This window comes from Amblyomma mixtum, chromosome 1 (genome assembly GCF_055824585.1).
Source record: "Amblyomma mixtum isolate Tamu chromosome 1, ASM5582458v1, whole genome shotgun sequence".
NCBI lineage: Eukaryota > Metazoa > Arthropoda > Arachnida > Ixodida > Ixodidae > Amblyomma > Amblyomma mixtum.
Window position 1 is genome coordinate 323,930,508 of NC_143012.1, and position 12,756 is coordinate 323,943,263.

The following is a 12,756-nucleotide window of genomic DNA, read 5'->3' on the forward strand; positions in this document are numbered from 1 at the left end:
TTCGTAAACACTCGGCTTGCGAACGCTGGCCGCGTGACGTCACGCTCCCTCCTTAGTTTTTTTTCCTCCATGGGGCGCTGGTTGCGCGTGCGCGCACTGCCCCCACCTTGCCCCATCCCTTCCACAGAGTATACGTGTACCCTATGTGTACAGACGTGTATACTAGTACGCCTCCGCTACGCTAAAGCTTGATAACAGAGATTTAGCACAGCGGAGACGTGCTAGCAGACACGTATACGTGATTAAGGTATGCCCCTGCTGCGCACCCACAACGGGCCCGCCCGGCCGCGCACCTACCTCTTAGGTAAAGGTTTATTGGTTTATTAGGGTTTTCACGTCCCAAAGCAACTCAGGCTATGAGGGACGCCGTAGTGAAGGGCTACGGCAATTTCGACCACCTGGGGTTCTTCAACGTGCACTGACATCGCACAGTACACGGGCCTCTAGAATTTCGCCTTCATCGAAATTCGGCCGCCGCGGCCGGGATCGAACTCGCGTCTTTCGGGTCAGCAGCCGAGCGCCGTAACCACTGAGCCACCGCGGCGGGGCTCTTAGGTAAAGGAATGCCCTATAGTGCATCTCAAGGAGTAGGGCTATCCCTGCGTAGAAAAGATTAGCCTACTAACTTTCTGATAACATCTCAAGTATTTATATCTTGAGTCCATTTTGTAACGAAATTGTTTCATTTCTTGAGAGGCGCTACTATTTTGTAGCGCTTGGAAATTACTATATGTGAGGAAGCTTCAAGGCGAGCACCTAAACGCCACTTTCATGCTTTGTTATATTTATTTGGCAATACTGTAAGCTCAATTTTCAGTTTCATACAGGAATGGGATACGAAAGTTCAGGCAGAGCTGAGTCACTGTGACACGTTGCCAGCAGCCCAGCATCGTGACCTATCCCGTCACAATCTTGGTTCTTTATAGTAGTAGTAGTAAAAGACTTTTAATCAACCATAATTTACAGGCCGAGCATTTCGACCGCCTGGGCGACCAGAAGCCGCTGTTCTTCTTCCCCTTCAGCGCCAAGCCAGGTTCTTTATATACCACGCTTCCTATCGGCAAAAAAAAGTTGTTCTTCACCGACAGCCGCCCTGCAAAAACAGACAACGCCTGATAACGCCCCGAGGTACAATATATAAACAGTCACAGCGCTAATCAACGGTAAACGAGGGCAATACACACTCGTTAAAACAGGCAGGATTAGGCATAATACACTGCTCATAAATTCATTCATTGCAGGGCTCAACAAGAAGATCAATAAGCAAGCAGCGAAAGTCTACTATAGTAAGTGACGATTACAATCGTGCAGCATGCTGCATTGTGTTTCGTTAGATAAGTATGCGTATACGTTGATCCACCTGCGCCAGATGCTGAAGTAGCTATAATGCACCCTCCTCATCGAAATTGAGGACGCAATAGTGTATTTAAAGGTTGCAGTTCTTTACATCTGCGCGCGCTGTCTTTCACACGCGATAGGTAAAAAAATTAATGCCATCAGCAGTTTATTCTCAACAGAATTTCAGTATGTCAGTGACAGAATACCAAGCATAATTAGCGGGTAAAGTTGGACTGTTTTTAGGCAAACGATGAATTCTCGGTCTAATTGGGGCTCCGTTTCTATTACACCAGGCATATCTAATACGGACATATTCGTCAGTTTTCTGAGAAGGCAGCATAGGGGCTCATAACACAACACGTAACACGCCTGGTAACGTATTGTGTAACCAGATGCATAGCAAGCAAGAGCTCACAACTTGCCTCTCCGCGAAGGTGTGAAGTATGTTCACCGACTTGCCATCACCCGAGCAAGCTTATACCGCCGGTGTAGTGCATTACAATATCGCTATGACGTGCTAACTAGCAGGCTGGTTAACTAATACTTGGTAAGAAACTTGTTAACTATTACTGTTAGGCCTCTTATGTATTGAGGGGCTTGTAGCCGACCGCAAATAATATCCATTTAAGTTTTTTTGGTCTTTCTAAAATGCCGTTCTCGTCGCCGCTGTAGCGCACGAAATTTTAGAGCCGCAGATGGACGAAAGCGGAACTTTAAAAAGGGCGAGTTGGCGGGCTTGGCGGCGGGATAGTCAGCGACCGTGTGCAAGGGCGTCCGCAGAATTTTTTGCAGGGGGGGGGGCCCATTGGTTGTTGGCGCCGGAGGGGGGGGGGGGGTATATTCGTAGCGAAAAGGCACTATTTGCGGAGTAAATTTATTTATTTATATATAAATAAAAAATAAGTAAAATACACACATGAAAGAAAATTACAAGCAGCAAATTAAAGCGCGGATTGTAGAGATACATTGGAGTTTATCAACAAAGAAACAATTAAAATTAATAAAAATGCAAAAAGATACTATCAATACTCGAAGTGCTCAGTCTTACTGCATACGGGTTCTCGACTCACCCGAATTGGTGACCAGCACACAGCGCAATATGTTCACAAACACGCAACTACAGTCACTCAGTCAGTCTTCCTTGAACAGCAACTGTAGGCGCCTCGGATTTTTCTGGGCGAATTGCGTAGTTACACGGGTGATAAATTCATTTCTGTGCTTCATTACACGCTCTCAGTGCACAGTCATCATATATATTGATTGGAAAAATGGTTGAACGAGTACGTTGAAAACAAAAGATGACTATATATACAACGAAAACTTATTTACAAGATAAATGCACGCTCGCAGCTTCATACACCTCGCTCCATCTTGCTCGCGCATCCGCACAGTCGAGCAACCGCACACACACTGCTCGCCGCTCGTCGTTTTCTCGTCCGCTGTCTTGGTTGTTCTCACCTTCGTTGACAACCCGCCACTAAAAACACCGAAGCACAAACACAGAGGCGCGCACACGTGCAAGGGCTTACTTGCCACAATATCCACGAATGCGCACTTTTGGGGTGTAAAGGCCGGTTCACATGCAAGCGACTGAGCGATTGAGCGGCGCGTCGCGGCGAAAATTTCCAACTTGTTGAAACCTCGCCGCTCGTCGCAGCGACGACTCAAAACAGGTTTTTCCGTCGCGGCGGCAGATTTCGCTAGCATATTCGCTTCCATGTGAAACAGGCTGAACGCCGCGCGACTTCCGAGGGGAAGGGACACCCGCAACTAATTCGGCCGGAAAATTTGTTTTTGTGCTTTTATGGGGTTCAGAGCCCCAAAACGACTCAGGCTATGAGGGACGGAGTAGTACAGAGTTTCGGATAATGTCGACCACCTGGGTCTCTTTACCATGCACTGACACGCACAGTACATGGGCGCTGTTGTGATTTGAGGCCCAGCCAGAGGTGACTAGGCGAGCCAGGCAGGCGCCATCGGGCTGCGTTGACCAAAGGCGCTGGTTTTCGGAGAAGAAGCAAGGAACGCTGGTGTGGGGGCTCCTCTGGAGACTGCGTCGCCGTGAACAAAAGCAGCTAATCCCCTTTGCCGAAGGTTCTGAAAGCGGTGCTTCTACCGCACCGAGCTCTCCCGTGGATCGGAGGAGACAGCGCGCGGCGGCGGCGCCAACTCGTCGCCCGCTTGCCCCTGAGCAGCCCGACAAAGCGGGGGTGGACACGGCTGATTTGTCCTTCCCCCCTCAAGAATTCATCGGTGGCCGGCGTACGAACGTATCATGATTATAGCGAGCGACCTGTGCCCTGTGCACTGTCTGCCTCCGTGTCGCTATCTCTCTAGAGATCAAAGAAACAGACACCCATCTCAAGGCGGCTCGAAACACATGCTCGCCGGTGCCGCTGCATGTCTGCAACAGGTCGTCCTTCAGCAGAGCTGGCGGTGGCGTGGTTTGAAAACGGCGGAACGACGCGCGCCCGGACGCGGCATTTCGCAGATGTGACCAAGCGTCGAAGCGGGGCTGCTTTTACCCTTTTTGCTGAGCGCACCACCGCCCCTGGCGTGCGGCCATCACTCACGGTTCGAGTGAGTGATTTTCCAGGGGGGTGCAGCCGCCCCCCCTTGCCCCCCCCCTCCGGACGCCCATGACCGTGTGTGTCTTTCAATGTTCCTTGCGTCCCTGCGCTGTTCCCTCATCATCACCCGCTAAAACTGTCTGCTTTTGGCTGCGCCGTTGACATGGGCGTCGACCAAAGTCTCCCAGTAGTCCTTGCGAAAAGACGTGACTTCCTCCACATTTAATAGCTTGCAACTCGGATAACTAGGGCCTCTGCTAAGTTTTCTTTCCTCCACACTAACGCCCTTTCTGGTCGCGCGGTTTCGGTTTCGGCCGTGTGTGACCCCAAAACGGCTTGCGCCGCAGCCCTGCAGCGGCAACGATAATTACATTTTTTTTTTTCGAAATTGTAAAAAACTGTTCTGGATACTACTTACGGTAGCCTACGACCCTAGCCTAACAGTAATGGTTAAAAGTTAACTATTCAATATTAATTAGCCATCCTGCTAGTTAGCACGCCTTAGCTATACCCTGCTCCTGAAAAACTCTTCTAGCGAACAGTATATTTTCAAAAATTGCTGACAGTCTTATGTGAAAGACCCTGCATGATAAATACATGACATGCAAGCTATACGCTGCTACCTTCTGTTCTCGGACGTTTGATACCCGTTGACGCCCCACATTTTAAATCTCAAGCTATGCGTGCACGTGTCTTAGAGCGTTGTATCCGCAAAACAACTTATACTATACCTGTCTCTTGCCTTACAGGTAGCATAACCTTCTATACCACGCGAACCATTCTCAACATCATCAACGTATGTGTTGACGTCACCACCCTTACTGCTCTGGGGATGGTGAGCTCTTTCAAACAACTTCACAAAAAATGAAGCATCTTCAGCGGTCGTAATCGAGGTTTCCAGTAGCGTCATACTCCGCAGTCCCATATGCAAAATGAATTCTTTAGCTTTATTCACAGAAAAAAAAACAAAAAAGAAAACAAAAAGATAGCAGGAAAGGAGGGGGGGTAGGTGGCAATTCTCGGGAAAAGTTTTCGTTCTGGGGAAGGAGCGGTCGCCGTCACTTACTGAATGGGCCTACTACTGCACGTCGCCTTGGTCCACAAAGAAGGAAAAAAAACACGATATCTTGTACAATAATATATCGTGATGGCGTGTCGCTGCATAACAATACCTCTCGTGTTTATTGCGCGCTTTGGAGCACTGTTTCTTTGGTTAGCATTAGCCAGTCAAGCAAGGTGCTCGTCTCACCTTATCACTCTTATTTCTGCGCAGTCGTTTCTCAACGGGACCATAAAATCGAGAAGTAGGTGGCTCTTCAAAAGAATATGCTACGTGAGTATGACACTTTTGAACGCTAGCTGCAGTTAGCATGAACACATACGACGTTGCACTCCTTCTGATAATTGCAGCCTTTGACGCTTTCAACGGAAGAACTGCTCTAAAGTTGAAAAAAGCACCAGCGATAAAGGAACCGCGCAGATCGAAAAGCCCCATGCTGCCCTCAATTAATCGATCTGGTTGATGCGGAGTTACTGGCTCTGAGTTGTGCGGTAAAAGCAGGTATTGAAATGCCGACTTGTTAGCTGCAACTGCCCAGCCTTGAACCGCGCGTTCAAAAATTCGATGCATGTCCTGTGGACTTCAGAGGTCCGTGGCAATGACTTTCAGGCAACAGATTCAGCAGTAAGCAGTATGCCGCACGCAAGTTCTCGCCAGTCACGACAACGTTACGTTGTCTATAGGTGAACGAAGCAGCTTGAAATAAAGTGACACACTCCGCACGTGGTTCCGTCCCAGGGATGTTCGTTAAACAATTGCTTAACTTAATTACCGCTAGTAATTAACAGTGTCTCAAAGTGTTTGTGTGTGGCACCATTGAACATTACATCTTCACTGCGCAGGACGTTCGCGATTCTTTGGCCATGTTCTTGGGTGGCTCAGTTGTGCTGACCATAGCCTCGGGCATCTGTCGCACGGCCGAGATCTACGTGTTGATATTTTCTCCGTACGACACAGTCGAGCTATGGGATGTAAGTCTTTGCATGCCCGCACACGGCTGATAAGGGCGAGCGATCCGTCACAGCCGCCGCCCTACATGGCTGTAGCTAACCTTGAACCGACCACCTGGGCAGGCGTTGGACTGTGTCGGATTGGAGACTCGGGCATGGGCGAATTTCCCCTCAGAAATTTTTCATGTCACAGTACGCAAATCAATTATTGCATTATAGTGTGAGAGTGTGTCCGTGTGTGCGAAAGTGTACAAGTTGTACGATTTCACGCGATGGAGAGTGAAAAATTTAATAACAAAAGGCATTCGTCGCACAGAATCTAATGAAAAGGAATTCTGACGATATTTAGCCGACCACCAGAGACCACAGTTACGGTGCTGCTCGGGAATTTAAATTAATGCGGCATCTTGGACGCTCTTTCCGTATATAGAACAACATACATGCCACTGCAGCAAAGTCTGTAAGCAACTGCCAAAGGCCTTCAGCACTTGGTGCCGGCCAGTTAAGGCGGCACATGCGAGGCCGGTACCAGCCACAATGAACAAGGGCCACACGCACATACATGCACACGCAGCAGGCGTATACAACAGGCGTAAATTCTGAATGAGGTTTTGCGTGATATAAGTTGCGTGGAGCTCCAGCTTGCCTCAGTGTAATGCGCGTGTGTAGGGCTGCTGAGAAAGCTCTGCTTTCTCTTGCTGGACTGCAAAGGGCTACCCTTCCGTTCCAGATAAAGAAGATTCTCTACACCAGGGGGCGCTTCGAAAACCCGGAATACAGCGCTAACGTAGTAAGTGGCATCTGAATATTACTTTGTTCTTTGGCCGTGCGCCAGTGTGGTCCGACGGGCACTTACCTCTGAAAACCAAGCTGATATTTGTATTATCGGCTACGAAAGATTAATTACTTCCATTGAAATTAAACACGTGTACAGGGCATTACTGAGTGAAAACATCCTTCAGTTTGCACAAGAAAAGCTAATCGTTTTGAAGAATTGATTTGAGAGGTCGATTGCTTGGGTACCTTTCCGTTCGTCTGACTAGCCGCCCCGCTTCCGGGCGAAGGCAATCCTATAGCTTGGGTGGGAGGTGGCAGCCTGTATTCTTTGCAGTAATGCGTCTTCCCGTACTAGGTGAAGAGTCTGGCTTTTATAAACACTATAGGATCTATGAACGCCTCCGCCCGAAGATGGAGACGGGCATAGCGCGGTCTCCGAGAAGTTCTGGCAGTGTGCGAAGACAGAGCTGCCTCTTACGTTCAAAGTGTCGGGGTGCAGTTCTCTTGATCAGTGCGAAAAATGTGGGTAGCTGAGTTTGGTGTCTTTCGAACTACGCTTATCCTGAAGTACTAGGACCAACGATGAGGCAGGTCTGCTCGGAGCGCGCCGGGCTGTCACGCGGTCCATGGCGATCAACGCGAGATCGGACATCGTACATGTTTGGTCACTTCCAGAGTCAGTGGAGAAATGCGCTATAGCGCGCGGCACTGATGATGTGGCCGAGCACGAGTGGCCAGGTAGCGTAATCTGGCCGACCACCTATAGAGTCACTGGGAAACTTTTCAGAGTACCGTGATCCTCCTCTCCCCGCCACTGGACTTTGAAGCTTCATGGCTGCCCCTGATCAACTGATGTTCCCAGCACTTCAATCGCATCCTTGGTTCCCTGTATATCTGACTTCGCAACGTCGTTATTATAAGGGATAAATTAAACTTCTGCGTAGTTGGCACAGCTAACTTAATAGATAACATGAACGGACACTCAGAACAAACTAAAAAGAAAAGATTATTTTCGTAACTAGTTGAAGCAACATTTCGCTTATATGTCCGAGTCCTAGAAGAAAGCCCAAAGGCTATGGCGTGGTATGAAAATCCTTGAAATTATTATGTTTGCTGCTGTGGCAACATGGGCAGTGGCAACCGTATATCTTGCAAGCCTGGCGGCGTCGGGGAAAGGAACACGGTACTATGAACAATTATCCGGTGACTCTAGACAAGCCCTAAACCAATGTTTACAGGTATATTAACGTTGCCCTAAACCAGCCCGAGCACCGAGCTCCGCTCTACTGCCGTATGAGCCAGCCCGCGCACCGGCTTTGAGGTAGCTACCGTGCTCTAGCTGCTGTACTCCTTCACTCGGCTTGAGACGTGGCGGTTGTACTAGAGCGCGCGCATCGAGGCGCTCTAAATCTGCTCCCCTCACGCTCTTTTCCATTGAACACCATCTCCACCATTCCCTCCTCTCTTCCTCCTCTCACTGCCCCTCTGTCGCTCTGTTTAGGGCGCTGTCGTTTGCTACTTTCCTCTCTCTCTCGCTTCTCCATCGGCTCTTCTCTTTCTCATAGTTCTTTCCTCTCCCTCTTAAAATGAGGCTTCGGCCTCCAATAACGGCGCCGGCATTTTGGCAAAATGACCCTACGACTGCTGTCACAGTTCACAACCTTACAGTGGCTATTGATTTAAACAGGTTGCTATAACCTATGGGTGATTTGGGAAGCCCGCACCAGTGTTAAGACGCGACAGGGCTCGCAACTCCGAGAACAGTGCCGCAAACCACACGTTTCCCGTGTATCGACTTGTCCCCGACTGTGCGGCCAGGCGCCAAAGGCCATCGCTATGCGTCGTTACAACGCTTGCTCGGCAAGCAGCCCATCGAGTTGTGCACCATCCTTGACCTGTCGATAGAGGGCGGCTGCATTGTCCACGTTCCAACACCTGATATTGTCGCAACCAGACACTTTGGTGATACCGGAATATAATGACATTCCCAGTGCACATAGCCCTATTGTTCATGCTATTGCAGGTGTCGAGGTACGTGGGATTCTGCATAATCAACTGCCTCGTGGCCGGGTTCAAGGTAAGCTCCGCTTTTCCCTGAGCGGACAAGAATACTGGAAGACAAAGAAGTTCGTTGAATGAATGTACTACAGATCTTCATAGCAATTGGAACTAAGGAAATTACTGGGGTGTTAATGTTTCATCTTTCAGACTGCGTATAAAAATATAACATGGCTCAGTGTGGAGAACGCAACAAGACTTTCGCATTCATGTAATGTGCTCTACTATTTTCGAGCCCTCTCTCGTGTGAAATCTTTCCCCATCCTAGCCGTCATGATATCACCAAGATAAATAATTGCTAGAAATGCTGCTGTTTGATAGCAGTTACACGTGGCCAAGCGAAGTGTTGCATACTGCCTGCTGCTCGTTGGATCCTTATAATACTGTAGTAATGTAATCCTACCTATCGCGAGCGGCATGCCAAACGTACGAAATGGAGTTCATAAACATAACTTTAGAGGCGTGTGCACGTGCGACCAGCGTGGCAAACGAAATATTCGCTACTCTTTCGCACGTACTACGTGTTGTTGACAGGCATCATTGTTGTGTCTTCCTAGTTGTGTTACCAAGATCGCGGACGGCAGAACTCGAAATAGAAACTACTGCGTAGAAGTTACTTAACCCTTTACAGCCCAGTGTCGCGAATTCGCGGAATAAGGTTTTCACGCCGTGTACTCGTTACTACATCGACCTCGCATAATAAGTCTGATGCCGACACGTTCTCAGCCTAGAGCGCTTTCCGGTCGAGATATCTGCCAACGCTGCGAGAAAGCTGTGTGAAGAAATGTGGGGCGCAATTTTGCGACTTCCAGCCAGTGTCTCACAATTACCCGTCTTTAAGTTTCTGACATATATTTCGGGAAAAATGGGAAGAATTTTTTTTTGCATAAAGATACTGTAATCTCTCTGGGCCTTTGAGTTGTTCGAGACCTTCGATTAGGTGATTTACACCAGTTCAACTAGCTGCACAAAACTGGCCAATTTCTATCTGGTGCTGTACTGACGACATATCGATTTCTTAAGTTTTAGTGAGACTAAAAAATTTTGATATTGTCTTTTAAATGTGCGTAGATTAAGTAGCCTAATGTGAAGATAACTTTCTTTTATTCCATCATAATTTCTACATGTAAGGCTTAAATTATTAAAGGTATGTAGGTAAGTAATATATCGCGTTCTAGTGCTGCTGACAAAAACTATGTAAAAAACAGCACAGGAGCGGGACGGAGTAAGAAGAGAGACAAACGGGGCATTCACTAGCTTTGCTAGTTTGCTTTTTTTGTTTTTTTTTTGTGTAGGAGGGCAAGCCTCAGTCAGGTGCTTTTAGCGCCTTTGCCTGCTCATCCTTGGTCTGTATATGTTTTGTGAACCGAAACTCAGAGAATAATAAAAAAAAAACTGAATATTTATTGACGGTCCAGTAAACAATCTGTGTCCAATAAGTTGCTGCCAACTTTACAGCGATGAAAAGTGTGAGCTGTGAACTTGGTGCCATTGCTCCTTTAAATGGTATCGTATGAGGTAGGCCCCTCATCATTTGTGGTTGACAAAGTGCTACAAAAGGCACTAGCCGAATTTCTGGCATTTCAAGCATCGCTACTAATCCCTCTTACCAGAACATGGATATGCGGAGGGCCTTTGTCGCAACATTACCAACGTTGCAATAAAGATTGGGGTGTTTCGCAGGGAGTAGAATTGAAGTTCGCTATTGTTGGTGAACGCCCGAGACCTTCAGATGTATTTCTGATTTACTTCACAATCTTTTGTGCATTAGGTGAGATTAAATAATCTGGCCCTGAACCAATGGAGACGTAGAAAAATTGCGATTATAAAGTTGTACAGAGGTCTAAAAACACTCAGCGGTGTAACTATTGTTACGATTACGTGCCCTAGCCAGCGAAGACACAATCGTCGTATAATGTGCACGAGCTGCCGCAGTCTCAGGTGCATTTGGACTTTCTCTGGCCGAGCTTAATGCTTTCTTCACAAAAAAAAAACAAAATGTTCAGTAATGAGTAGCCATATCTAGGAAGTGCACTACAAGTTCTCTTGTTGATATTCTTTCTAACCTTCTGTTTATCACATTTTCCAATGAATACATGTTGGCCGCTTAATCCTAAAGAAACATAAATATGTTTACTCAAGTAAAACTTGTTGCTGGGCGAGTTGGTGCATAGTTTCTGCGCTAAATTTTGTCAGAAAATAAATATTTTTGAATTCAGAAGTTCATTGCTAAGATAACTGCATGTGTTTCATTCTCACGAAGTGGAACTTACATATACTCTTATTGCTATGCGAATAAAGCGCTATACGAACAGGACGCGAACATAAGCCGGTAGGCAGGACAAATGCTGCTATCTGATATTGTTGTAATAAGGCTAACACTTGTGGCACTTTTTCCACAAGCCCTGTCTACATCTTTATCTTCACGAGTCCCGACCGTTGAGCTTCTTTTGCCTTATTTAATGCGGCGAACTGGTTCGAAAGCCTACTCTTGTAGAACCGTATATTACTATCATACGGCACACTTCACTATATCTGCGTGCTCACAAAGCGTCATTTCGGTCACCATGCATGGTCCGTGCAGAGCATCGTCATGATGCGCTTGTTCGAGCTGTACGACGACCTGTGGGAGTCGATGCGGTTGAACTCGCTGCTCGCTAAACAACGAGAGAAGGCGGCTGCCAAGGAGGTGGCTGCCAAGGAGGCAGTAACTTCTGCACAAACGACTATGAAGACGTGAACATCGTGAACCGGATGGGGACAGACTGTGAACCACCTTCGGGCTCCGGAGTTTCGCGCAAACCTTTTTTTTTTCTTTCTTTTTAGAGGCACGTTTCATCCGAAGCATGCCTTCCGGCTGATCTGGAATAAATAATCGCTTAGATCTTATCGTGAACTTTTGTGCACTGCAACTGAGCTGGCTGATCACACACTGGGCTTATAAGGTGCAACGCGTTTATCCTGATTTGTACACCAGATTCGGATTCGTTTCTTATGGTGGTGGTGGCACTTGTTTACTGGCAAAAAAGATGAACCAGCGGAAATAAAAATGATAGGGTCGAGAGAAAGGAAAAGATGAACCAAGGTAGGAGGGGCAATAAAAGAGCTGCTATCTAAGTCGAATACTAGCTACAGTGTCATCAGCGTCTTCGAGACACGGTTCAGAGTGGCCCTTAACTGGTTGTCGCAGTATACGGATAACACATTTCGGAGACCTGATCAGACCAAGTACCCCACCTAACAGATTCTATTTCCGGACCTATTCTTCTTTTCAGAGCCCTTCGCTACGGCATCCCTCATAGCCTGAGTTGCTTCGGGACGTTAAACCCTAATAAACCAAACCAATCTTCTTTCCATACTCCAGTTCCCATGCTCGGTCCATCCTTTCTCCTCCTGTACATCCACCGCCGTGGCCCAGCGGCTTTGGTGTTTGGCTGCTAATACCAAGGTCGCGAGGTCACACCCTGGCCGCGGCGGCCGTATTTCAATCATGCCCATGTGGTGCGCGATGTTATTGCACGTCAAGGAACCCCAGGTGATCTATTTTAATCCGGAGCCCTATGGTGTCTCTAGCCAAAGTGTAGCTTCGGAACTTTCCATACACATGCCTACCTCCTTGTTCTCTTCTGGCTGCCGCTACAACATCAAGAACGTATTTAAATTCAGAAGGAGACGGACCCTCCCCACACTCCAAGCGAGAAATATTTGAAGAAAAAATTACATTGGCTCCACTTTTTCGACGAAGAAATTTCAATTTCACTATGCCCATATGTAGGACCGCTCTCCGCCACCCTCAGTATAAACTGCCCCTTCCAAGCGCTGCCCAAAACTCTGCTCATGCAAGGCATGCCACTGGTCTATCTTCCTGCATGCTTGATTAAAGCAGCAGCACGGAACAGCGAAAGACAAAAGAATACGACACAGGACGTTCTTCTCTGGTCCTCCTTTATTAGGCATCGTTTCCACCATGAATCATCATCATCAGCCTGACTACACCCTCTCG

General features: G+C 47.6%; 1 protein-coding gene across 1 annotated transcript; it reads left to right on the forward strand.

Annotated features, from left to right (window-relative positions):
• Nucleotides 1-249: 249 nt before the first annotated feature.
• LOC149372762 (uncharacterized) lies at nt 250-11,493 on the forward strand. The gene is made up of 7 exons (XM_089582507.1): nt 250-304; nt 4,658-4,743; nt 5,182-5,241; nt 5,811-5,939; nt 6,649-6,708; nt 8,719-8,772; nt 11,338-11,493. Exons 1-7 carry the CDS (start codon nt 250-252, stop codon nt 11,491-11,493), a joined length of 600 nt encoding a protein of 199 aa, XP_089438633.1.
• Nucleotides 11,494-12,756: the final 1,263 nt, after the last annotated feature.

Excerpts from the sequence above, each read along its gene's own strand:
- LOC149372762 (XM_089582507.1), top strand. The coding sequence starts at position 250 with ATGCCCCTGCTGCGCACCCACAACGGGCCCGCCCGGCCGCGCACCTAC. Across the intron at positions 4,744-5,181 it reads CCCTTACTGCTCTGGGGATG|TCGTTTCTCAACGGGACCAT; the intron begins GTGAGCTCTTTC and ends ATTTCTGCGCAG. Across the intron at positions 5,940-6,648 it reads ACACAGTCGAGCTATGGGAT|ATAAAGAAGATTCTCTACAC; the intron begins GTAAGTCTTTGC and ends CTTCCGTTCCAG.